Genomic DNA, 27,648 nt, shown 5'->3' with positions numbered 1-27,648 from the left:
TTTGAAAGCAAAACTACTATCCGCTGCAAGATAATTCGGATGGAATTCAGACAAAATATGTACAAAAAGTACATATTTTGTCGGAGTTTCAGCCAAATTATCTTGCAACGGATATAGTACTGAAAGAGTAAGAACTGGCCTGGCAACCCTGTCTAGCAAAGCTGATACAAAGATTTAAGCTTATCAAATCTACTGATAAAACAATGGACAATGGAGAAACCACCTAGTAAAAAACAAATATACAGGTTGTTAAATAAATCGAAAATTTCCAGCAAAATAAAATATAAAATAATAAGAAAAAAGTAAGGTTATAAAGTAAATTCTTTTTTTGCTCCTGAAGTTGCCGTAAACGTGTCACACATCTATATAACAATATAACTATACGTAAAGGCCCTGGGGTTGTGAGAGACAACTACCTAGTCGGCCAGAAAACCTATGGGCGTAAATTTGTTTAGCATTATAACGTTTTTAAGTAGTTGCGATTGTTGAAAAAACTTAACTGTGATATGTAGTTGTCACAATAGTAATAACTTAGTTGCCCATATAACTAAAGATATTACTTAACGTTGTAACATCGTAATGTCAGTCGGGTTAGGGGTCGTTGGCCGAAACAACTGAAAGTCCACTGTGGCAACGTTATATACAGTGCATTTGTTTGTACTGACAACCAATGCGTCGAAAAATTGCTACTTGGGTAGTCTAATAATAATTTGTGACATTCCTCATATTTATATTAAAAGTAAATTTACGCAATCTTTGTGGTTTAATTATAATCGAGTCATTTTTATCATTTTGTAAAAGTGCCCGTAACCACAAATAATGGCAATTGTGACATCTTCATACAGTTCGTACACAGCTTGTTAGAATAAAACCACAAATATCTTATCTTAAACATTAAACCCCAATTATCTCCAAATGTATTAACCTTAGGTAGAGGGAACCCGAATACTAAATACCTACATTGTTAGAACATATACGGTGTTTCATTTAAAATTATTGACTCACTGTATTGTGTTGAACACACTGTATTTAGAAATTAGATTTTTATATAAATTCGTGAAGAACGTTACCTACTCTTTGTGTGCAAAGGTTTTAACATTATTATGATGGTAAATGGATGTGATATTAACGTCGAAAAGTATAAAGTTTTTACCTATGGTACCTTATCCAAATTTGCCATTGCTATTGATCCAGGAGCAACATATCTTATATTCTGTGTCAATACAATCCATAAGAAGATTAAACGGGTAGATACACAAGTCCTTACTTTGGTGTAAGCTCCCTCATACATATCCTTCACGTATTTCTTAGGAAACCCATTTCTCTTTTACAGATCTCCATAGCTCGCTTTTGCCTAGGAACGGTTTTGTATGCCTTTTCAAGATCTATTAATACCAAATGTAGCTCTCTTTTCTTTTTGCCGTATTTCTCTATTACCTGAATCAAAACAAAGAAGGCATCCGTTGTCCTCCTTCCTTTTTCTTAGCATAACCCCAAACTGTTAACCTCCAAACTTCTTAACCTATTCTTTACAGTTTTCTCCCAGAAAATTAGCTCTTTTCAAAGAAAATGAATTTACCTTGTATATGCTTTGACATTTTGATATATTCACCATATACTTCTTTCTTATCTAGAGGCCAACACAATGCTTTCGAGGGACTTTATCAGTAGAGTACCTCGTCAGAAGATCAATGTATACCATATAAACGTTTGCTAATTTCTTTACAGACTTATTTTCCAGTGTTTCTGTTTTTTCACATCTGTTTCTTTCTTTGCTTTCTGTAAAGTACTTTGCAATAGTGTGGTTAAGCAGTTTTATGTTCACGATTCGTCAAATATTCGCTTTATTTTCAAACAATCCCTTTTTTCGTACTAAATTATTATGTCGCAGGTTCCCCATTCAACCTCACTTCTATAGTTTTATTTAACAAGCAATGTTAGCCGACTTGTACTTGTTAACCCTATCCATATGTTTAGAGCAGTATCCTCTGGTGCAACTGTTTTGCTTTTTTTTTTTAAATTGTATGTAGTGTTGAAGTAAGTACTTGTTACTTTAGTCATTATTGCCATTGCTGTGTTTACTTGTTTTCTGTGAAATGTTTCGTTTAGTACCTAAGCTTTCAAAATATTTTCCACCATTTTTAAATTATTTTCATGCCCTTTTATCCAATGCATATTAATATTATTGTGTCTCTTTATATTAGTCTATTTTATATATTTTTATTTCTTATTATTTGGTGTAAAACTAGTATAATAAGAGAATTCCAAAAACAACTACTGTGATGGCGAGATCTAAAAAACATCTAAATATCTAAAAAAATCAACTCTATTATGATATAAATTCGTCTGAAGTTGGGACTATGTGCATCAAGATAATAAAAAAACATAGGAAAGGGAAGATATTACTATGAAATGAATATGATTCCAAAGGGCAAAATTAGTGAATTTTAGGAATTAAATCAAAAAAATTCTGAAATATAGAAGTATAATTTGGCATATTAGCAATAAAAATTAATGCAGATCATGCAAAGCTATACCAAAACTTAAACCAAAGAAGGCAATGCAGGCATTGAGTGTTCTAGGAAAAACTATAAAAATATAGCACAAGAAAGATATTATGACGTGACAATTTTTTTATATAAGAAAAAAAATAACAAGTAGAAAATCGCAAGGTTCTGAAACTGTTTTCTTGTGGCATGTTAAATTTAGTATTGTGTTTATGGGATTAAGCCACAAAATTGTTGGTGTAACAAAACTTACATTTCTTAAATACTGTTTGACGTTTCAATTTTCACTCCGGAAATGAGTGAAAGAAACAGACAAAAGAGAGAAAAGTCAAAGAAGCAACCCCCATCCTACTCAACGAAGAAAAATGTGTAGCAAATCCATCAGCAGAATGCAGCAGGATTTGGTTACCGATATTAAGGAAGAGGTCATGAACAAGAAAATTTCAACAATAACAGACCAATGAATAGTACAGCTGAAAGTTTCATACCCAATACGTATGCAACACGCAAAACTGAATGGTATCATATTTTTAAATTTTTATTGAACAAATTATTGGTATAATAAACCTATTAAATAGATTATTGTTAAATTTAAAAATTTGGTAATGGAATTTAATTTTAATTTCAAATATTATGATTCTTTTCAAAAATCACACCTACATAACAGATTAGGTACACAAACAAATAAACAAAAACCAATAAAAAAAAACAGTCAGAATTTGTCACCTACTGGTAACATAATTTTAAACAATGTTTATCAGAAAGTTGTGGCTGAGCGCCTTAAGATCGAGGCCAAAAGTTCATTTGCAAGGAATATACACACAACCTAAAAAGATCCCATTATCAGGATTTTCCCAGATTTTTCAGACCTAATACACCAAAATTTGTGGCTTAATCCAATACAAACAATAACAAAAGTAGAAAATAAAATTCTTTCTCCTATTTTTGACCAACTTGAATGCGTTTATAGGTTTTAACAAACCAGATCCTTTAATATGATAACCTAGCTAATATATTTTTTAAAACGTCAGTCCTTTAAATGCTCGAAATATAACTACACTTTTTTCAATATTTTTTAACAACCTTTTCTCATTAAATATACAACAACGTAGGTAATAAATAACATTATTTTTCCTCTTATCAAAATATTTTACTGTAGTGTAACATTTGTTAGTTTTGATCTAGAAACAATAACAAGAGACTAAAAACCTTTTATTTATACACTTGTGGTTATAGAGAAAATAAAATTATAATAAGCCAAATTGGGACCGAAAATTTACTGTATTCTCTTTTAATAACAATCAATTTACACACAGTTTTAGTTATATAATTTAACATGTTTTTTTTAACATGTAATTTAACATATATAGAAAAAAGAAGTACTTTGTTGACTTGTTTATAAAAAACACTTTTCGAGTTTCGGTGGGTTGGAGTCAATAAAAAGGGGCTGTTAGAATACTATTTTTTATTACTCGAGCTTTCGAATGTGTTTACATTCATTTTCAAGAGCTAAAAAGTAACTGATAAAGTGGAAACAAAGATCATGTAAAAATATAACTCACCAGATAAATCTAGATTGGTTATTAAAACTTGCTAACATTAATACATATAAATAAGAGGAAAACTATTAATATCCATATTCATTTTATATAAATAATCCGATTTTAGTTCTGTAAAGTGTATTAGATAGGTAGAGCACCTCTCTATATGTAAAAAAATTAGCCAACTTCTAAATGGTCTACTTCTTGTTAAGAAATATTTTAAAAAATTTGAACTTTTTTAAAAACCTTTAGATTGCAAATTTATTATGCAAAATCTATTATGTTGATTTTAATGAAATTTGGTACACGGTTTAAGTATGTTACAAAGAATTTCCTAAGTAAATTACTAAGGTTCTAAGTGCCACCAAAGTGGTTAAAAACATTGAATAACAACAGGCGTATCTTGCTCCCTTATTTTATATTTATTGCTATATTGCAGAAAAGGTAATACGTTAAGACATTTCTGACCAGTTGTATATCATACAAAATTTAATTATCTTTATTTTATTTCTCTACGACTTTGTTCCAAAACGAATCGTTTTAAAGTTATAAGCAAAGAAAGCAGAAAAAAATCGACGTTTTTCGAAATTTTTTAATATTTTAATTTTTTTATTAATGTTCCGGGAATATTTGAGAAGGAGCATAAGTCAATTATTATTACTGAAGGTGTCACCTAACTTTATCTGCAAAAATCCGAATGCCACCTCTCACATCCAAAAATAGACGTTTTTTCACAGATCCTTATGGTCTATTAGAATACTTATTAGATTTCTATACTAAAACTGTATGTAGCTGTCTATTTCCCTATTTGGCTTTGATTTTTTTGCATTAAAATATACAGGGTGTAACAAAAATACAGGTCATATATGTAATCACATATTCTGGGACCAAAAATAGTTCGATTGAACCTAACTTACCTTAGTACAAATGTGCCCATAAAAAAAGTTACAGCCCTTTGAAGTTACAAAATAAAAATCGATTTTTTCCAATATATCGAAAACTATTAGGGATCCTTTATTGAAAATAGACATGTGGCATTCTTATGGTAGTAGAATCTTAAGAAAAAATTATAGTGAAATTTGGACACCTTATAAAAATTTTATGGGTTTTTGTTTCTTTAACCCCCCCCCCCCCAAACGTTTGTGTACGTTCCAATTTAATTATTATTGTAGTACCATTAGTTAAACACAATATTTTAAAAACTTTTTTGCCTCTCAGTACTTTTTCTAAAAGTCAGTTTTTATCGAGATATTTTGAATATTTGTCAAATCCACCACATATTTGTATATGGCTAAGTACGATTATGGAGACTTGGTAATAAAATATGAAAATTTATTTATGATTTACATTTTTAGGTATATTTTGAACCATATTAAAAAAGAAGTAACATCTCGATAAAAAGTGCCTTCTCGAAAAAATACAAAGAGGCAAAAAAGTTTTAAAAACACTGTGTTTAACTAATGGTACCGCAGTAAAAGCTTAATTGGAACATACACAAACATTTGGGGGGTTTAAAGGAACAAAACCCCCATAAAATTTTTATGTAAACATATTAAAAAAGAAGCCGCAACTCGATAAAAACTGCCTTATCGAAAAAATACTAAGAGGCAAAAAAGTTTTAGAAATATTGAGTTTAACTAATGGTACCACAATAATAATTTAATTGGAACGTACACAAAAGTTTGGGGGGGGGGGTTTAAGGGAACAAAACCCCCATAAAATTTTTATGGGGTGCACAAATTTCACTATAATTCTTTTTTAAGATGTTCCTGCCATAAGAATACAACACGTCTATTTTCAATAAAAAATATCTAATAGTTTTCGATATATTCGAAAAAATCGATTTTTATTTTGTAACTTCAAAGGGCTATAACTTTTTTATGTGCATATTTGTACTAAGCTAAATTAGGTTCAATCGAACTATTTTTGGTCTCAAAATATGTGATTTAATTTATTACCTGTATTTTCGTTACACCCTGTATAATACCTACCACATTAGATTTATTAAAATATAATTTTGTAGCCAAAGTGTTTTATGTAGGGAATCAGTTTTCATTAAAAATAATTTAGGTAATTTTTATTTCTCTAGCGATTTTTGTCCTAAAATAAACAGCAATACTAACAATGGGTATATTGAATAAAAAGAAGTATTTGCTTTTACTTACAAGTATTTAACTATTTACTTAATAGGTACTAATTGAATAAAGTAATTTCTTTAATGCTTTATTCAATTACTATTAAGTAAATACTTAAATACGAGGAACTAAAAGTAAATACTTCTTTTTATTCAATAGACCCATTATTTAGCATAACAATTATTATTGCTCTTGTTTCGTAACAATATTTTGTTACTAAAAATATAATAAAATATTTACCACAAACAATGAAATAGTCAATAAAATTAGGATTCAGTGACAAAATTTAATAAATAATTTCATTTAGTTCCTTTGTTAGATATTCTAGATCGTTGAACCTTTCATTACACTACTAATCATCCCAGTTGGCGTAAGCCAAAGGATCACTAACGAACAAATTCGAAGAGTTGGATGCGCTAGGTTGGGAACTAGACTGAGAACCTGCTGGTTGAGTACTTGGTTTAGTACTGGGCCTAGTAACTGGTGGATTTGATTTATTTATTACGGATTTGGTGTTATTTGTGTTAACATTATAACGTTGTTCGACTTGATAAAGTTGTGGCTGTGAGGTGGCGGGATTCTGCGGTTGCGCAGGCTGAGCCCAGGCAGGACCGTGGTCCCAGGACTTATTTGGATCCCAGTCGTAGGTCGGTTGTGATTGGCTGAAAAAATATTCTTATTTTGGATTGTGTAGTTTAAATCAATTGCACATTTATATTACTACAAGGTTTGATTAAAACTTTCAACAAACTTTGTTAATGGTTTTTCTGCTATAGTCTTTTACAAAACTACATATGTATCAACTTGTTAAATACTACCATAAAGCTTAAGACTAAAATTCTACAAGAACCAATGAATCAGAATTCTACAAGAACTAATGAGTATAAGTTTAGCTGATGAACAACAGGGTTCTCATACTGGAAGATCGTGTACAGATGCAATATTCGTCATAAATCAAATTACTGAGAAATTACTAGAGTATAATAGATCAACATTTCTATGTCTTATTAACCTAAAGAACGCATTTGACAAAGTAAGACTCAAAGATGTATTCCATCTTCTGTATAACAGAGATGTCCCCTCGATATTATAAAAACTATTGAAAACATCTACCCAAATAACAAAATGGAAGTCTGAATAGATAGACAACTGACAGAACCTATAATCATACTCAGCGGAATAAGACATGGATACTCACTGAGTCCTACGCTCTTCAATTAAATCATGCATGAAATCATTACAATTAAATCATGCATGAAATCATTAAAAGCATCAAAAAAGGAACAGGATACAGAATGGGAAACAAAGAAGTAAAAATACTCTGTTACGCAGATGACGAAATATTGAGATCCCAAGATAAGGATAGTCTGCAAAAATTAGTCCACATGTTTAACATAAGAGCAAAAGAATTCAATAGTGAAATAGAGCAAAAGAATACTGAGAAGAATTACAGAAAATACGCTGAGAGATTAAAAGAGGAGTAAAGACATTAGAAGACATTGTAACTTACAGTGTATAATAGAAAAAAATAATGGAATAACCACATAAGCAGAATAAGGGAGACAAGTGTGGTCAAAATAGCAAGAGATAAATCATCAATCGGTAGAAGAAGTATCGGCCGACCGCGCAAAAGATGGAGTGACAACCTTCCATAGAGGTATCAATCCGCCAATTAACAAGCAGAATTGCTTACAAAGACGAAGAAGAAGAAAAATAAGTTTGTTACAATATATTGTTATTACTCATCTGTTCATTTTAAAGGAATTTTCCTTGTATTTTGCGGATAAAGTTTTATAAGGTATCAAGGATATTATAAGGATAATAACGCTTGAGGTTAATAGTGTATATGTTACAGTTCAAGTTGATTATCCAGTTGGAGTTGACTTTTACTAGTTCGAGTCAACTCTAACGGCTGGTTTCAGTAAAAGTTGATTATAAATATAAAATGAAGATTTATATTCAACATTTACTAGTAAAAGTAGACTCCAACTAGTTAAAGTATACTCTTCCCAATGCCATTTAGTAAAAGTTGATTCTGATTCACACAAACAGCCGATTCTAGAAATTAAATGTTACTGAATATGTTCAAATTAGTCTAGGCCGTATCATCGCCCCCGTTAGGTAAATTACTCTGATTCGAATTTTTTGCACAAACTTACTCAAAAAGAGGTCCTTATAACAAATCTACTGGGTGCCAGGCAGTACGTTGATCGATAAATTGTTTAAACAATTTTTTTAGACAAATTCACAAAAATAATTTTTTCACTTCGAACAATTTTTTTTTAGATCATTTGGGTTGTTCTGAGCAAAAAAGGTATTTTGTGATTTTTCTATAAAATTGATTGTTGTACTGTAAAGAGTTATACGCGATTTAAAATTTGAAAAATGCGAAAATAGCAATTTTCAAGGCTTAATAACTCGGTTAAAATCCGTTATTATGAAAGTCAGAAAGTGACCAAATCAAAGTTTATAGCCCCCTCTACAAGATATAGCAAAAATTTTTGTCACTATTTTATTACTAAGCTTTATCTTTAATTATTAACAATGAGCGTATTAACTAAGTGCGTATTAGGCGGCCGTCAATGGTGAGTGCTAAAGAGATGCACCATTCCGGCCGTCCAATGGTGAATCTCACTCGCACTCACATTGACGGCCGCCTCAATACACGCTTAGCGCTCATTGTTGATAATTAAAAATAATATCTTATTAATGAAATAATGACAACAATTTCTTAAGGATCTTATAGAGGTAGCTTTAATCTTTGATTTTTTTTAGTTTCTGACTTTCATAATATATAATATCGTATGGCATTTTTGCCTTTCGGACAGCTCCGGTGCCAATTACACCTTTAACCCTGTTTCAAGTAACTAGTGTCGATGTACACTAACCCAGGGGGACCGACGGCTTAACGTGCTCTCCGAGACACGGTGAGACGGCTCGTGTCATTATTTGAAATGAAAATGGTTTGTCTTTGGCAGGGCTCGAACTCACGTGCACTGGCGTATGAGGTCAGCGATTATGCCGTTACTCCACGGCCGCTCGCTCGACTTTCACAATAATTATCTTTAACCGAGTTATTAAACCTTGAAAATGGTTATTTTGGCGTTTTTCAAATTTTAAGTCGCTAATAACTCGACAACAGTCAATTTTAGAGAAAAAAAGGCCCAAAGGATCTAAAAAATATTTGTACGAAGTGAAAAAATTATTTTTGCCAATTTGTTTAAAATCATTGTTTATCGCCAAACGTCACTAAAATCATTCATTATTGTACTCATTTGCCCTCATTTTCGGCAGTAAAGTAACACTTTGTTGTATTGAAAGAAGAATGTTACTTTACCTGCCGCGATTATTAATCAGATTAACCGAGATTGAATGTAAGTGGTCAATGGCAGCAGTCGATTATTTATTTGAGTGAAATTAAAATTTATTTACTTTAATTATTAAAAATATTGTACAAAATTTATCTTATTATTAATAAAATTTATGTCAAAAAGTAAAATTCTGTAGTGTTTCGCAATTATATTCATACAAAATAAATCAAAACTTTACAGATTTAGTAATTAGGTAGGTATACAATATTGATAACTATCGATTAAACATCAAAAAAATTTTATTTCGTCTAAAATTAAAAAAAATTCCTCAAAGTTGTAAGTAAGTGTTAATGTTTTTTATGATTGACGATACAATTTTGTACGCACCACCTCAATACTCTTTATCGAACGCGTCTGTTGCTCGCTTCGCTTCCTCTGCTCGTAATATCAGACTCGTTCGATAAAGAGCCACTTTACGGACTTGGTACATAAATAACTATTAAACAATTTTTCGACCATGGTACTGCCTGGTATCATCTGTCCGACAGCGAGTATAACTCCTCGTTAATTATAACAGGTAGAATGACAAATGAGGTGTCAAATGAAAGATTAATATCCAAGGATGGTACTAAAGGTGACAAAAACCTAGGCTGTCTGTCCGTCCGTCCGCGAATATAACTCCTCCGTCATTATAACAGGTAGATTGACAAATCTTCTTCTTCTTCTTTTTGTATAGACATTACTTTGTCTGTTTTTTCAATGTGCCTCTAGTAAGTTGTCGTTTCATCGTTTTCGTGGTCTTCCCACTGAACGTCTTCCTATTGGGGAACCGTCTCTCGCTGTCCTGACTACCCTATTTGTTGTCATTCGACTTATGTGGTCATTCTATTCTATTCTTCTGTTTATTACTCAGTTATTAATGTTATCCACCTTGCATCTCCGTCGTATATATGTACTTCTAGCTCTGTCCCATAGAGTCTTACTATCGATTTTTCGAAGGGTTTTCATCTCGACTGTTTCGAGCAATCCTTTTGTCCTCTCTGTGTCGGGTTGTGTTTCTGCCGCGTATGTCATTATTGGTCTGATGACTGATTTGTAAATTCTGCCTTTCATTTCTTTTCCGATATGACAAATGAGGTGTCAAATGAAAGCTTATAATCCAAGGATGGTAATATTCATTTTCTTCTTTCATCCATTAAATCCAATATTTCCTCTTTCATCCATCTTTGCTTCCGTGGTCGCTGTTTTGTAAGCATTTTAGTTGCCGTTGCAAGGGCGTGTCTGATTTCCTCCCGAAGGCGAAAGTTAAAGATGTTTAATTATATGAAAGTGTGCTAAAAACACTGCGAAAAAGTAAAACCCATTTAAAATACATTGTTACTTCAGACACACTTTAAACCCTTCATGCACTGCTATCTATATTTACAATTTTCACACAATAAAACCTTTACATTACATAATATGAGATACAGTAGATAAAAATTATTTTTGTGAATTTGGTTAACAAAAATTGGTTAAACAATTTTTCGACCGCGGTACCGCGTGACACCCTGTGTATTTGTTATAAGGATTGTTATACGGATGTACATCTTTCTTTGAGTAAGTTTGTGCAAAAAATCCAATCAGAATAATTTACCTAACGGGGGCGATGTTACAGACTATACTAATAAGTAGTTGAAACGGTAAAAACAAAGAAACCCACACTCATCAAAAATGCACTTGAGATTCTCGTATAATCAACATTTACTGAATCGATCCAGGAAGAGTCAACTCCAACTAGTAAAAGTTGATTTAAATTTTTAAAATCAACTTTTACTGCTCGTTTCAGTTGGAGTTGACTCCAACTAGTTGGAGTCAACTCTAACTGAGAATCAACTTGAACTGTAACATATATACCGAGAGTCTTTGGCCCGAGGGATATACGTTGACCGAAAGCGTTATTATCTAAAATACCCGTGGTGCCTTCAACGTTTAATGTCCGACTAAATTATTCTTTATATGCAAAAAATTTGAATGAATTTTGAATCAATTAGTTTTTAAATAAGTACATTTACCAGCAATAGTCCTAACTTAATTGTGGTAACCATAGTTTTACTTGTTGTTAATTGTCAACTTGACAGTATTTAACTAGTTATTTAAATTAAATGCCCTAGGGCGTTATTTTTGAAAATAACGCCCTAGGGCATTATGTCATACGTATCTGACTTTAAAATGATGTCATTATTTGTCAAATAATATACCAGTCGAACATTAAATATATATAATATGACATTCTAAGTATAGTGTCTTTGGTACGTTAGATAATGTTAACTTTACTGTGTTTGCTATTATCTGACTTTACTAAGACTTAGGTATGAAAACTGTGTAAAAAATGTAACCGTTTCTGTTAGTTTTAGCAATTATTCGTGGAAGAGAGTAACAGTAGAGTACTGGATATAAATGCATACCTATTGTTTGTTGATTAGTAGTGTGAAACATTCCTTATTAGTCTTACGAACTACATACTGCATAGTATGTGGTGTTATTTATGTGTATATAAAAAACCGATAGTTTACCTAAATATATTGTGATCTCCGCCGTACGGTGTGTTACTATTATATTTCGGTTTTTCATGATCTGTCACGGTCAGCTCAATATTTTGGTCAGTATCTGGTCCTTCTTCTAAAGTGCTATTTTTAATTCCATAGTAAAAGTACATAATAAAACCTAAAGTCATCCACGTCGTAAATCTAACTAAGGTTAGTATGGACAGCTTCATTATCAGATAAATATTTACTGTTATCGCTACTACAGGAATGAACGGAAGGCCTGGAGTCATGAACATTAATGTGTTTCTGAAAAAAAAAAGGAAATTAGAAGTTTTTCACAGATATAATTTATAATTTATTGCTAATTATGAATATTTTTAAGCTAATTCAAGGTACATGTCTGTAACAATAAGTTGATGGTCTCAAAAATTCTATAAATATCCTGTGCAATATGTTATGTAGTGTTAAGTTGTAAACCTACTTCAATTTGTAAACCTGCCCTAACATTAGTGACATGGTGTGAAGTGTGAAGTGAAGATGGCTCTTAAGATATAATCATGTAATAATTAGTTTGTGTCCAATAAATAATAAATAAGAAACTGGTTGTCAATTCTAACAATAAGCCCACAAGAACAAACATAACATGGTGTCAGAAGTAAAAAGTTAAGTAAAATATCGAAGAGTCTTTACAATAGTCACACAACAAAAGTCGAAACATAACCTAACAACACGTGGTCCAGTGTTAAGAAATTTAAATTTAATCAAAGGCAGTCAAGAGTCAAGTAGTCAAGAGATAAAGTTTAACCATGGCAGATCCAAATTCAGCAGAGCAGAACCAACCTCTTCTTGTAAAAATAAAAAGCAACATAGTAGGCAATGAAATTCAACCCTTGTTGAAGGATGGAAATTTAGCTTTTAACTGGGAACAATGGTGCATGAATTTTAAAATATTTTTGAGGCCTACAGGTTTAGATTAAGGAAATGATGCGAGAAAGGTAGCTCTATTATTAGGTACACAGGTACACTAGATTGGTATAGAGGCAAGAAATATTTTTAAGTCATTTGAGGTTAACATGGATACAGTAACATTTAAAGAAGTAGTAGAAAAATTTGAAAAATATTGTAACCCGAAGAAGAATTTAACAGTAGAAAGACATTATTTTCTTACTAGAGTACAGAAAGATGGTGAAACCATTTAAGATTTCATGACGAGTTTAAAAAATTTGAGTTTAACATGTGAATTAGGAGATTTGAAAAAAGTTTGGTATGTGACATGTTCGTTATTGGTTTAAATCCTAAACACCACTCAATTAAGCAAAAACTATTGCAAGAAGCAGATCTGAAGACAGAAAAGGTAGGTATTACAAATTGCTTAAAATATAATAACAACTCAAATGCAAGTAAAACAGTTAAATAAAAATTCAGAAGCGGTGGAAGAATGTGTAGAAGAATAAAGATGATCCAGGTCCGAATGATTACCAAAATAAAAATTACAAGAGTCACAATTCAAATCGTTCGAGGTATAGGAATGAAGTCCCAGGTCCAAGTTGGAGAAATGATAATCAACAGTATAACGTAGATGGCACAAACAATCAAAGTCAGGTAACGAGTCAGAACTATAATTTTAGATCAAGAAATAATTCGTATGCAAATCAGGATAAGAATAATGAAAATAATCAAGTGGTAAGAAACGTTTGTCAAAGATGTGGTGAAATCCATAGAACTAAATGTCCAGCACTAGTAGCTATTTGTTATTTTTGTAATAAACAAGGTCACTATGCAAAATGTTGTCTAACTAAAAGAGTAAATAATATAAATTGGGGCACAATCAGGGTTTTGCATGATACCATTAGATTTAGAGAGTTCTAAGCTAGGCACATTTAATACACCCTTTGGAAGGTTTAGATTTACAAGATTACCTTATGGTATAAGCTGCGCTCCTGAGATTTTTCATAAAGTAATGAATGAAATAGTCGGAGTCATACAAGGAGTCTGTTTGTATACAGTGATGCGCGCTAATAACCGGCAAAATAGCACAAAAGATGGAAAACGTGTATTAAGTTGTGAGATAAAAAAAAATGAAACTAGTCGAGTTGAGAAATTTAGCGATATTAACCAATAAATTTACATTATATTGATTGTTTCCCACCTTTACCCATATCAGAGGAATATGTCAACTAAAACTGTCACTATGACAGTGGTAGTTGCCAAACTCGTGCGATACATCTAAAGGTGGGAAACAATCAATATAATGTAAATTTATAGGTTAATGTCGCTAAATTTCCCAACTCGATTAGTTTCATTTCTTTTTATCTCACAACTTAATACGTTTTCCATCTTTTGTGCTATTTGACCGGTTATTAGCTCGCTTATCACTGTATAGATGATATTCTAATTTATAGTGGAACTTTGGAAGGTCACAATAAAATACTAGAACTAGTACTAGAGAGGGCAAAACAATTCAATTTAAGATTCAATATGGATAAATGTAAATTTCTATTGTCAGATATTAAATATTTGGGTCATATTTTTAGTGCAGAAGGCATATGTCCAGATTATAGTAAAGTTAGTGCAATTTGTCAAATGCCTATTCCTAACTGGGTAGCTGATATTAGAAGATTTTTGGAAATTATTAATTATTTAGGTGAGTACATAGATAATTTAGCAGAGCGTACGAAGAATTTAAGGTTGTTATTGAAAAAAAAATATATTAGTTTTCATTGGACAGAAGAGCATGGAAGAGAATTTAAGTCGCTTAAAGAAACTATTAGTCAAACGCCAGTACTAGCATATTTTGATAACAATCTACCTTTAACATTATCAGTTGATCGTTTAAAGATTTGCAGTTGGTGCAGTGATTTTACAAAACAAAAAACCTATAGCATATGCATCTAAATCTTTGTCACAGTCTCAGTCAAATTACGCACAAATAGAGAAAAGTTGTATGCAATCCAGTTTGGATGTACTAGATTTAAACAATACATATATGGTAGAAAAGTACAAGTTGAAACAGATCACAAACCATTAGTCAGTCTTTTTAAGAAACCATTATCTGAGGTTTCAGCACGTTTGCAAAGGATGATGCTTAACTTACAGCTTTATGATTTGGAAGTTAGTTATACTCCAGAAAACTTTCTTTTTATCGCAGATACATTAAGCAGGGCACCAGTAGAAGGTCCAGATAAAGATAGTACAATACTGATAGTGGAGATGAAGAGTTACGTATACATAGAAGTCTATTAGTTAACAATTTAGCTGTGTCTTCAAAGAAATTAATGGAAATACATGCAGCAACCAAAACTGATGGAGTTTTACAATCATTAATAAGATATTATAATGAAGGTTGGCCAAGTTCGAAAAATAAACTGGAAACAGAAATTAAACCTTATTATAATTTTAGTCATGAAATACATGTTGTAGATGGACTAGTGTTTAAAGGAAACCAAATAGTAATTCGTGAGTCATTGCGTTAAGTCATATTAGAAATAATTCATGAACGTCATTTAGGATATGAAAAATGTGTTCGACAAACACGTACAGTGGTTTTTTGGCCAGGCATGAAAATAGATATAAAGAATAAAGTTGAACAGTGTCCAGCATGTATTAAATATATATATATATATATATATATATATATATATATATATATATATATATATATATATATATATGGCAACTGCTAGCTTTGGGGACCGGCAAGGTATTCATATGTACTGATAATATATGATACTTTTGGGTACCATTTGACTTAGGGGAGGGGATGTGAGTTAAAAAGGAGGGGTAGTCATTTTATAGGTGCTTTAGGGACCACTTCTTATAAGACATTTGTGCTTTGGGGACCAGTTTTTATAATACAATGACTGAGAAAGGTTTGATGATATACGATTATTGTTTTGTTGAAATATGCAATTTAAAAATGTCACTTTATCATTCATTTCGTTCATTCATTTATCTTTCTTCCCTACTATACAGGATGCCTAGAAACTCTCCGACAAACGAAGACCGGAGATTCCTCAGATAATTTTAAAACAAATAATTTTGTAATTATTTGTTTATTACCTCCAGGACACTTCTATGTAGCAAAACGAAAATGGGTATGCCTATTTATCTTCTAGAGATAAATGGATTCCATCAATTGCGAATTTCTAGTACTAGTCATAGGCGTCCGTTGTGGGTAGGGCAACGGTTATTTTCTCGCATAACTTATTGGTATTTAACTTTTAAGAATTTAGTATTTCATATCGAGTTAATACATATTTAGTATTTTAGTATTATTTAAAATTTAAAATATCAAGTCAGAATTTGGTATTAGTTTTGAGAGTAAACTGAATGTAAACCCAAATACTTGCGATGTCGGGATAGTATCACGAGGTCTTTCCTGGTTTTCCCTCGTGATTTACTATGGAATCTCTAACGCGAGAATTTCAGTACCACCGTTGCATTTGGTTGTCTTTTTAAAGACAGATCACATGCTATGATTTTTTGTGGCGGATATTCTTGAGTTGGGATTATTTCATGTAATCGAATGAACTATCTTTTAGTAAAGTCGTCCCAGGAACGCAACTCATCAATATTGGCAATATCATTTTTAAAGTCGTCTACTTTAAAATGTATAATACGTGTCTGAATTGCCGATATAAATGAGTCAGATTAAATAAATTATTAGAAGAATTTTTTACTAAGCAACAACATTTTTGTTTATTTAATATTATTTTGTATTTTGACAACGACACCCGACTTGGGCGTCGAAACGTTAATAAAATCATTTTTAGGTAAAATTGTGGCTTATTTCCCATTTGAATATACTTGATTATAAAAATGCCAGAAGAAAATAGCTTCAGAACAACATTTTAAGAATTTTTTACACTGGATTATTAAATTGTGAGATACCTATACCGTTTTCTAGAAAAATCGATTTGAAAATTTTTCGTCCTTTGAGTTTAAAAAAAAATATTATCAAAAAATGGTTTGTTTTACCGACTTAAGGCAAGAGTAACTTTTAGCACTAGAATACCTCATAATTTGATAACCTATACTAAAATCAGAATAAAGATGCACTAGAAATTAACAAACCAAGACACGTTAGATGTTAGAAGGATCACTCCCGACTCATATTTACAATGTATAAACTTTGTAAATCATGGTTTGGGATTTACAATGTACATATATACATATACATTGTAAATCATGATTTGAGAATGTTCTTTATTATTATGATCGTTGTATAGTATGAAAAATGCTCTAAAATTATATAAAAGCAAACAAGCTATGCGATACAGTAGGAACGAACCCAAACGAACGCATATGACCGGTACCTACTAGAAATTCGCAATTGATGAAATGGGTTCATTTTTGAAAGATAAATAGTTTTCCGTACCGGTTTTCGATTTTCTAAATAGTTTTTCTTTAGAAATTTTTTTTTTAATTCAAAAAACGAAAAATTTTCAAATCGATTTTTCTAAAAATTTGGTACATTCTACCGACTTAAAGCAAGAGTACCTTTTAGTAGTAGAATACCTCACGATTTAATAATCTAGTGTCAAATATGTTTAAAAATAAAGCCAAAAAATTATGGGATAAAATACCCGTTGCTTTGCCCAAAACGGATTCAAAAAACGAAAAATTTTCAAATCGATTTTTATAAAAATTTGGTACATTCTACCGACTTAAAGCAAGAGTACCTTTTAGTGGTAGAATACCTCACGATTTAATAATCTAGTGTCAAATATGTTTAAAAATAAAGCCAAAAAATTATGGGATAAAATACCCGTTGCTTTGCCCAAAACGGACGCCTATGAGTGGTACTACAAATTCGCAATTAATGGAATCGATTTATCTCTAGAAGATAAATAGGCATATCAATTTTCGTTTTGCTAAATAGAAATGTTCTGGAGGTATTAAAAAAATAATTACCAGACGCCATCTTCAAAGAGCTCTAGCTCCTCTAGGAAGCATTTTCGAACTAGGTGAATTAGGTTAAATTGTCTTAAAAGTGTCTGAGGAATCTTCGGTCTTTGTTTATAAGGAGAGTTTCTGGGCACCCTGTATATCCTTTTACTGCTTAACTATCTATTTACCAAGTACTAAACGAAGCTAAATCGAATAATGTTCCAGAATTGGAAATTAATATGTATATCTATTATTTATCTTCTACTACTTTGATTAACCAAAAAAGCTCTTGATTTTTTATGTAGTCGTCAACTGCGGTGGAATATTATTATTTCATCTTTTTCTTAGCCATACGTATCATTCTTTTTAACAGTTGGCGAATTATTTCAGTCAACTTTAAATAGTCTATTCTCTCATAATTCATAATGTATAGGGTGTTAGTAAATACGTATGACAAACTTTAACGGAAATTCTACATGAAAAGATACTGATGTTAATTTTTTTTAGAAACTGACGATTTATTTATTCCTCTAAAATCGGTTGAGGTATGCAAATGAAATTTGTTGGGTTTTAAGATGTAGTTATTGCGTATTTTTTTACATATAATTAAGAATTTTATATTAGCCATTGGCGCTCGTACGGATAATGGTCTGAAATTTTTTAAAGAAAAGAAATAGTACGCCACTGAGATATTTTAAATTTAAAATAACTATTGAATTTCTCGTTCATTTTGTGACAAAAAATCTATCTTCCGTTTTTTTCATTCGACACTTCGTTTTCAGGAAAAAAAATAAAACATCTTAACGATTACAAAGTATTCGAAATAAGTTTCTACACATTTATATTATAGAAACTTCGTGTCGTACTATTTTTTTCTTTAAAAAATTTCAGACCATTAGCCGTACGCGCGCCAGTGATGAATATACAATTCTTAATTATAGGTATGTCAAAAAATGCGCAATAGATATTTACATATTAAAATCCAGCAAATTTCATTTGCATACCTCAACCGGTTTTAGAGCAATAAATAAATCGTCAGTTTGTGAAGGTATGTATAGATAGGCGCGCCGCGCACTTAGCGCCGTATGTGCGCCGTGCGTTCTTGGCACCGACAGAAGTTGGATCGTGTGTGCCACTTGAAAACATGTACTAACGCGTACTAATCTAACAAACCCGCCACGAACGCGTACCTGAAGAAAAACTTTAGCACTTCGTTTCTCGGAAACAAAGCATTTGCGAACATATGTTTATCGAGCAAGCTGTCCTTATTTTTTTCATTGCCCCTTAAAGTTTGTCATGCTTATTTACTAACACCATGTATGTACATATATGCAGGAGATTATAATGAGAGAATGGAATAGCATTTCTCTTTTTCTTTATTGCACACGTTCATTAACTTTAATTATTGTGCATGTAGGTTTGTTTCTGATGTCAGTGTTATTTGTTCTATCCAATAATGTTTTTACAGTTAGTCTTCTTCTTCTTATGATTCTGGTCCAATGTGTCTGCCAATACAGATACAGATTTCACATACAGAAATTTGTGGGTAAAATAAAGTCTTCTCGTATCTTCTCGTTCTTCTGTGCGTTTTTATCTTTCCTGATTTTTCTTCAATTGACACTTGCAATGTTACGATGGAGAATATCCATAAAGTATAATAATTGATGAAGCTTTTGTAACAATTCTAATGTGATTATCTCTGATCATTTCTGAACTTGATTTGATTTTTGCTTATTTATTTGATAGTTGTTTAACTGCAAGTTACTAAGATAATTTTTTTTTAATGGAAGACTGCTAATTTGTTTGTAAAATATTTTCATGACATTTTAGAGTATAGTTTGAAGATATTGTATTTTTAAGATGTTTCCTTTATACTGATATTCATGTTTATAGGAAAAGTTGTTTTTTTTATGGATGCTATACAATGTGCAACTTCTCTCACTACTTACAAACATTCAAAACGAACAATTCCTCATGCAGCGAGAAAAGTCGGCCATTGCAGTGAGAAATATTTTATCTCACGGGTTCTCCTACGGGTTTCCATACATATTGCCGTTTCCATGGTAACATGGACAATACAAACACAATTAATCTGTCAAAAAAATGTGTTGAAGCAAAACTTACCAGGAATTGCCTTTCAAAACTGTTCAAAAATAACTGTTAATTAGAATTTTAAATAAATAACGTATATAAATTTTAAGAATATTATATACCTACATCACCTACATGTATATGTATTGTATTTCAATTTATGCATATAATATAGCTAAAAGTACCTAAATTATTTAATTTTGAAGTTTGAACTCTTGACAAAACCGCATCCATAGAAAAAGTACAGTGTACAACACATGAGAATACAATTGAGAAACACATGAGAATGACATATTTCTCCCTCGCTTGAATTGCGGCCCTCGCCTCGTGCCTCGGCTCGTGCCAACAAGCTTCTGCGCTCGTGAGAAATATGTCTTTTTTTTCACTTGTACAATATACTATTTTATATGGATGCTATACAATGTGCTACTTCTCTCACTACTTACATACATTTAAAACGAACAATTTATCACGCAGTGAGAAAAGTCGGCCATTACAGTGAGAAATATTTTTTCTCACGGGTTATCCTACGATTTTCCATATATGATCGCCGTTTACATGGTAACATGCACAATAAAAACACAATAATTGTTTCGTTTAATTATTAATGTTGTCAAACAAAATGTGTTAAATAAAAACATACCAGGAATTACCTTTCAAAACTGTTTAAAAATAAATGTTTAAGTAATAGAATTTTAAATAAATAACGTATATAAATTTTAAGAATATTAAATACCTACATGTAAATATGTATAATATATGTGTTTTATCCATAGAGAACGGCAGTTCTCACCAGTGGCGCACAACACCCCTACATGCGACACTATATATACACGAAATTTTCGATTTTCTAAACCTGACTGAATTTAAACTTGGGCCAAACCCCATCTTAAAGTTTAGGAAAAGACTCGTCCATTCATATGTCAACCATCAATTTTGGTCCAAGGGTGTGGATTTTACGGCCCTTCCCATTTAATGCCTGTTTTTCGTTCTCGTCCCCAAAACTCCCAAAAATTTCAAAAATTTAAGCCCGACCTTTGCGGCTTCTGATAGCACAGATAATTACCTTTCCAACGCATGTTAAATTTTGAAAATCGGTTATACCATTCAAAAGTTATCGAGCTCAGAAATATGACTCAATTTTTATTTAAAAAATGGAAAATGTTTGTGGATATGTATGTATGTATGTATGTATGTATGTATGTATGTGTGTGGAAAAGTTACACAGATCTGAATAATTTTTTCTGTGTTTCAAGAATGTGTGAGGGCCGATTCAGAACCGGTCTAATTTTTGACTTCTGACTACCCTTAAGCCAGCTAGAGGGGTAGGTAGATACAAAATAGCATATTTTTTGGGCGTATATATCTTAGGTTTAACAAAAGACAGAAAAACCGCAAATACACCAAATCAATAGGGTTGAGTTAAGCTTTTAAATGGCGCATAAGCGATCAAGCTGAGACATACACACTGCTCACCATAGCCAAAAAACTGAAAAATTAAACTTTGAAAATTTTGGGGAAGCCATTTTGAATGAGGATTCAGGAAGCGTCTAACGGTGTATACCTCATATCTGGGAAAATTCGAATTTTTAAGTTATAGGCTTCATAAGTATGATCAAATCTATTTCTTATGGGAAAAACTGTTTTTCAAGCTCAATAATTCCTGTAATACGTTCAGTTATCACACTCGATCTTGGATGCATCAGATACTACTTGTCAATACGTTTCAAATTCATGTTTGGTGATCAACATCAGGTAAGCCGTTCAGAAGTTATAGAGCTCCAAATGTATAATTAGTCCAGGAACTGTAATTTTTCACTTAGCAATTTTTACAGAATGGATAGATTTGTTTGAAAATTTGACAATAAGTAGTGGATAGTCCAAGGATCAAAATCTATATGATGCAGAAATACGCTTTTACCATGGGGTGTGACAACCAACCTCATCTCGAGGGTGGAAATTTTTTATTATATTTTGACCGCAAGTGCTGGTAAAAATATTAATTATAAGCAAAAAATGTTCATTATAAATTTTTTTCATAAAATTAATAGTTTTCGATTTAGTGGTTATCGAAGCTGTTAGTTTTATATCGAATAAATTACCAGAGACCGGCAGTTCCCGCCAGTGGCTCAGAAATACACCCCCCTACACGCGACACTATTATTTGCACGAAATTTTCAATTTTCTAAATCTGACTGAATTGAAAATTGTGCCAACTCCCATCTTCAAGTTAAGAAAAAGACTCACCCATTCATATGTCAACCATCCATTTTATTCCAACGGTGTCGATTTTACGGCCCTTCCTATTTAGGGTCTGTTTTTCGTTCTGGTCCCCAAAACTCCCAAAAATTTCGAAAATTTAAGTCCGACCTTTGCGGCTTCTAACAATACTGATCATTACCTTTCCAACTCATGTCTAATTTTGAATATTACCAGAGAACGGCAGTTCTCGCCAGTGGCGCACACCCACACCCCCCACACGCGACACTATATTATACACGAAATTTTCGATTTTCTAAATCTGACTGAATTGAAAATTGGGCCAACTCCCATCTTAAAGTTCAGAAAAAGACTCACCGATTTATATGTCAATCATCGATTTTGGTCCAAGGGTGTAGATTTTACGGCCCTTCCTATTTAGGGTCTGTTTTTCGTTCTCGTCCCCAAAATTCCCAAAATTTTTAAAAATTAAGTCCGACCTTTGCGGCTTCTAATAGAACTGATCATTACCTTTCCAACGCATGTCTAATTTTGAAAATCGGTTATACCATTCAAAAGTTATAGAGCTTAGAAATGTGACTCAATTTTTATTTAAAAAAGAGAAAATGTTTGTGGATATGTCTGTATGTGTGTTTAAAAGTTAAACCCATTTGATATTTTTTCTCTGTGTTTGAAGAGGGGGTCAGGGCCGATTTAGAACCGGTGTAGTTTGTGACTTTTGACCACCCATAAGCCAGCTATAGGACTTGGTAGGTACAAAACAGCATATTTTTTGGGGTATATATCTTCGGTTCAAGAAGAGACAGGAAAACCGCAAATACACCAAATCCATAGAGTTGAGTTAAGATTTTAAATGGTGTCTAAGCTGTCAGGATCAGACATACGCACGGCTCAGTATCGCCGAAAAACTGAAAAACTAAACTTTGAAAATTTTGGTTTTTCGACAATTACTCAACATTTCAACCTACGAATTGCGCCAATAACTTAGCGTTTGTAGAAGGACTCAAGACGAATCTAACGGTGTATACCTTATATCCGGGAAAGTTCGAATTTTTAGGTTATAGGCTTCATAAGTATGATAAAATCTATTTCCTGTGGGAAAAACGGTTTCTTAAGATCAATAATTCCTGTAATAGCTTCAGTTATCATACTTGACCTTAGATCCATCAGATACTACTGGTCAATACGTTTCAAACTCATGTTTACTGATCAAAATCGGTTAAGCCGTTTAGAAGTTATTAAGCTATAAAAGTATAATCCAATTAACGATTATTCCCGAAATGGTTTATGTAGTTGTAGTGGTTACGACGCTAAATTTGATCTGGCAACGGGCAATCCGATTTCATTTACCGGCCATCTCAATAATTTTGTTTCAATCTATTTCGAATAGAAAAAAATCTAGTGTACATTCCATAGATACTAGATTATTTGGGATATAATGCAACAAAGGTGACCGACCATTTATAAAGCTTGACGTGTAATAGGTAGTGTGACCAACTCCAATTCAGTCGAACTCGGGACAAAGCTGAAAAAAATACTTAAAATCCGGGACTTTTCAATGAAAATCGGGCCATGTTTTTCAAATATAGAACTTTAATATCATCATTTTATTGATAATTTAACATTTTTATGTTGACAATGATATTTTTGTTGGGATTAAGCAACAATTGATTGTAATTATAACTACATTTTTCTTAGTTTTTGACGTTTCGACTCCCAATCCGGAAATCGTTCTTAAAAAAGGAAATTTTTTATGTTGTACTAGTATTACAAAGAGCACTGAACGCTAGAATGCTGGAAAAAAGACCGGTTGGAAAGCCAAGAAAGGGCTGGGAAGACACAGTAAACAGCGACGCACAAGCACTTTTAGGAGCCCGTGTATGGAGAAGAGCAGCCACATACAAACAACAAGGGTGGAGGCAAAAAATAAAGGAGGCCAAGGCTCAATATGGGCTGTAGCGTCGTAGAAGAAAAAAAATTAGTACATATTACATTCCAGACATTGTCGACTTTTTTGCGTCCCACCAATTCAATTTAATGTGAATTCTTAAAAGAATAACGTATTCAAAATTTCAAAATAAAATTTTACCAAAACGTTGAAAATTCGGATGGCCCAGAAGCCTTGTCCGGGACAGCGGGACACGACTTCGTAATTCAACACTAGTAATAGGGGAACATTGCATTCAACTTCATACATTTAATTTATAAATAACTTTGAAAAACTCCTGATACAAGAATAAAAAACCGCTAAACGCCGTAAAAATGAGTGGCGCATAAAATATTCCAGCTACAAAAGATCTGATATGAATATTACGTGGCGCGAAAATGGATTTTCATTTGATGCAAAACAAAATTCTAGTTTTATTTTAAAAGATTTTTCCATAATATTTGCTAAATTTGAAGTAAACGCGCCACAAAAGAGTTTTAAAATGCAAACTGTATCAAAGTTACTCTTTTGTGGCGCGTTTACTTCAAATTTAGCAAATATTATGGAAAAATCTTTTAAAATAAAACTAGAATTTTGTTTTGCATCAAATGAAAATCCATTTTCGCGCCACGTAATATTCATATCAGATCTTTTGTAGCTGGAATATTTTATGCGCCACTCATTTTTACGGCGTTTAGCGGTTTTTTATTCTTGTTTCAATTTATGCATGTAATATACCTAAAGAACCTAAATTATTTAATTTTGAAGTTTGAACTCTTGACAAAACCGCATTCATAGAAAAAGTACAGTGTACAACACATGAGAAAATGACATATTTTTCCCTCGCTTGATTTGCGCCACTCGCCTCGTGCCTCGGCTCGTACCAACAAACTTCTGCGCTCGTGAGAAATGTCTTTTTTCTCACTTGTTGTACAATATACTTTTCGCACGTTATAATTTACTATTTTTTACCTATGGTTAATTTGAATTTGATATATTATACTGAAAATGTTGAATTCAAACTTGAAGTCAATGATTGTTAGATACCTACTATTAAACACCTATTTCTTATTTATATTTTTGCATTAGATCCTTAATATATAATAATTGATGAGTAGAGTATTCATTTTTAAGTAATGATTAATTAATTACTAAAAAAATCAAATATTTTATTTTATTTACTTCCTCTTCATATTCTTTGTCCAGAAGTCTTCAGTTATATGAAGAAAAGTAGTGAAACCTAAAAATTAGGTGATGTGTATGATTGTTCTGTAAAGTTTTTATATTTACCTTAGTAAAAGTTGACTTGTATGTTATATACTTCGAGGCATAACTTTTTCTTTACTATTTACGTAGTTGTGCAAAGGTTTACTCAAACTTCTTTTTTTTATACTTAGACCGGGTGGAAGAACATAGTGTTTTTCTTATGTTAAGTTTGAGACACCATGTAGGGAGAATACGATATTTGGGGCACATCGAAAGAATGAGAAGTAAAAGAATATGACAAAGTGGAAGCAAAAATGGTACTCTCACGAAGACCAATACAAAAGAGAAGGAAAGGCAGGCCATGAAAAAGATGGATAGTGTACGAAGATCTGAAGAGAAGTATCATTGAGAGATGGAAAGAACTAGCACTGGACAGAAGGAGATGGAGGGAGGTGGTGAAGGAATGTATAAAAAGACTTAAAGTGTAATTAAAAAAAATTTACAAGACAAAAATAAAATGTAATCAGAAATGTAAACGTTTGGGCCCGGGGCCCACAAGGACTTTTGAGCTCAATAAATAAACTGCATTTAAAATTCGTTGGAAATATTACAATACAACCAATAAATAATTTTTTATAAATTATGTTTCAACATTCCAAACTTTAACCCTTAGTTTTCAATCACTTTTTCTCATCACTAGATTTTTTTGACAGTTACTTCCTGACGGTACTTCCGGTAAGTCCACTACATATTTTTTCGGTCGTAACTAAAATAATAAAGCTAAAAGCGTAGTTTTTTCTAACCATCCTTCAGAGTACCTATAAATCTTATTGTGTATTTAACACGAAATCGTTTGAATGACATTTGAAGTAAAACATCAGCTGATAACACTAATAAATGATTTTTAACAGAAAATTCTTAAAAGTATGTATGAAAAAGTATGTCTTAAAAGTTCTTCATATTGGGCATAATAAAATGATGCTTCGGGTTTTAAATCACTCCTCGCTTAGGCCGTCAATACACAAGTGTTTTTACAATAGAGAACAAGATAATAATTGCTTTTATAGATTTACAACTCGGACCAAATAGCCTCAAAACTTTTATTGATACTGTTGACAAAGATGATGCTTTTCATTAGGGTACAAAAATATTTTCAAGTTTTATTGCCAGCTTAATTTACAACATAGCTACGACAGCCATTGTATGAAAGATTTCTTCTATATCACAATAAACTATTTTGTTAGACCTTTTTATTTTTAATGTCCCAATTTTTTTCGCTGTTATAAGGGTAACTATTTCTCACCCTTTCATTTTTCATTTTTAGTACCACTTTCTAGCGATAAAGCAATTACAGGAAGAGGTTCTATGAAGTTTGTAAAAAATGCGTCTTTGTATGTAAGTATGGTATCATTTCTTAGAACTTTTTCCACTACTCTTATTTATTCTTTCTTTCTCCCCTTCCTTGTACCCTATCAGGGTGTCGGATCTCTTGTTCAAATACTTATATATTGGATTGAAAACTGTATGTCTCATAACCTTTTTCGATCGCGAAGTAGATAGACGTTGTATTATCGCTTACAGTATACCTAAGTAAAATTTAAATTAAAACTATCATAATGTTGACTCGGGGTAAGAAAATTTTAAAACTAGTGAACCTTGCCGAAGAAAATGCCAAAGACAAAAAAACAACTCAAGGTAAGTGAAATAAATAATTTTTTATGTATATAATTAGCTAGCAGCCTCAAATTTGTTTTATTATTTATATTTTCTGTTTTGTTACACTAGTCGCCAATATATTATCTGTTGATTTCATCTCTTGATTCAAAACATTATTTGTTTTCAATTGTTTTATTGCTTTTAATGCGTTTTTATATATATTTAGCACATTCGAGCATAGTAGGCCCATGGCTTGATTGACCATTCTCCTCCATTCTTGCTTATCCCTCGATTTCATTTTCCACTTTGTAATATTAAGAATTTTTATATCTTCTTCCACGTCCATTTTGCATTTTGTTCTGGGTTGGCCTCTCCTCTTACTTCCTTCTATGGTACTTGATATTATTATTGTCAGTAATCTACTTTCTGGCATCCTCTGAATATGTCCTAGTCAACTCAGTCTTTGTGATTTTATGACTCCTAATATACTGAGCTTCTATTCTTTATTTTTGTTCTGATCCGTACACCATTTTACATTCTTTCTCCAAATATATTTCTTAACACTTTTCTTTTCCATATTTATACCACATCTTGATGTTTTTTGTTTAATCTTAATGTATCTGATACATACATAGGT

General features: G+C 31.9%; 1 protein-coding gene across 1 annotated transcript in view; it reads right to left on the bottom strand.

Moving 5' to 3' along the window:
- The window catches only part of LOC114337914 (probable cationic amino acid transporter), a 1,427,575-nt gene that overhangs the window by 65,270 nt on the left and 1,334,657 nt on the right, over positions 1–27,648 (bottom strand). Inside the window, exon 13 of the mRNA XM_050641785.1 lies at positions 12,050–12,328. Coding sequence (XP_050497742.1) covers positions 12,050–12,328 — 279 coding nt within the window. The remainder of the gene's footprint in view (positions 1–12,049; positions 12,329–27,648) is intronic.

This window comes from Diabrotica virgifera, chromosome 1 (genome assembly GCF_917563875.1).
Source record: "Diabrotica virgifera virgifera chromosome 1, PGI_DIABVI_V3a".
NCBI lineage: Eukaryota > Metazoa > Arthropoda > Insecta > Coleoptera > Chrysomelidae > Diabrotica > Diabrotica virgifera.
The sequence above is the reverse complement of the archived record's forward strand: the minus strand, read 5'-3'. Positions and strand labels throughout refer to the sequence as shown.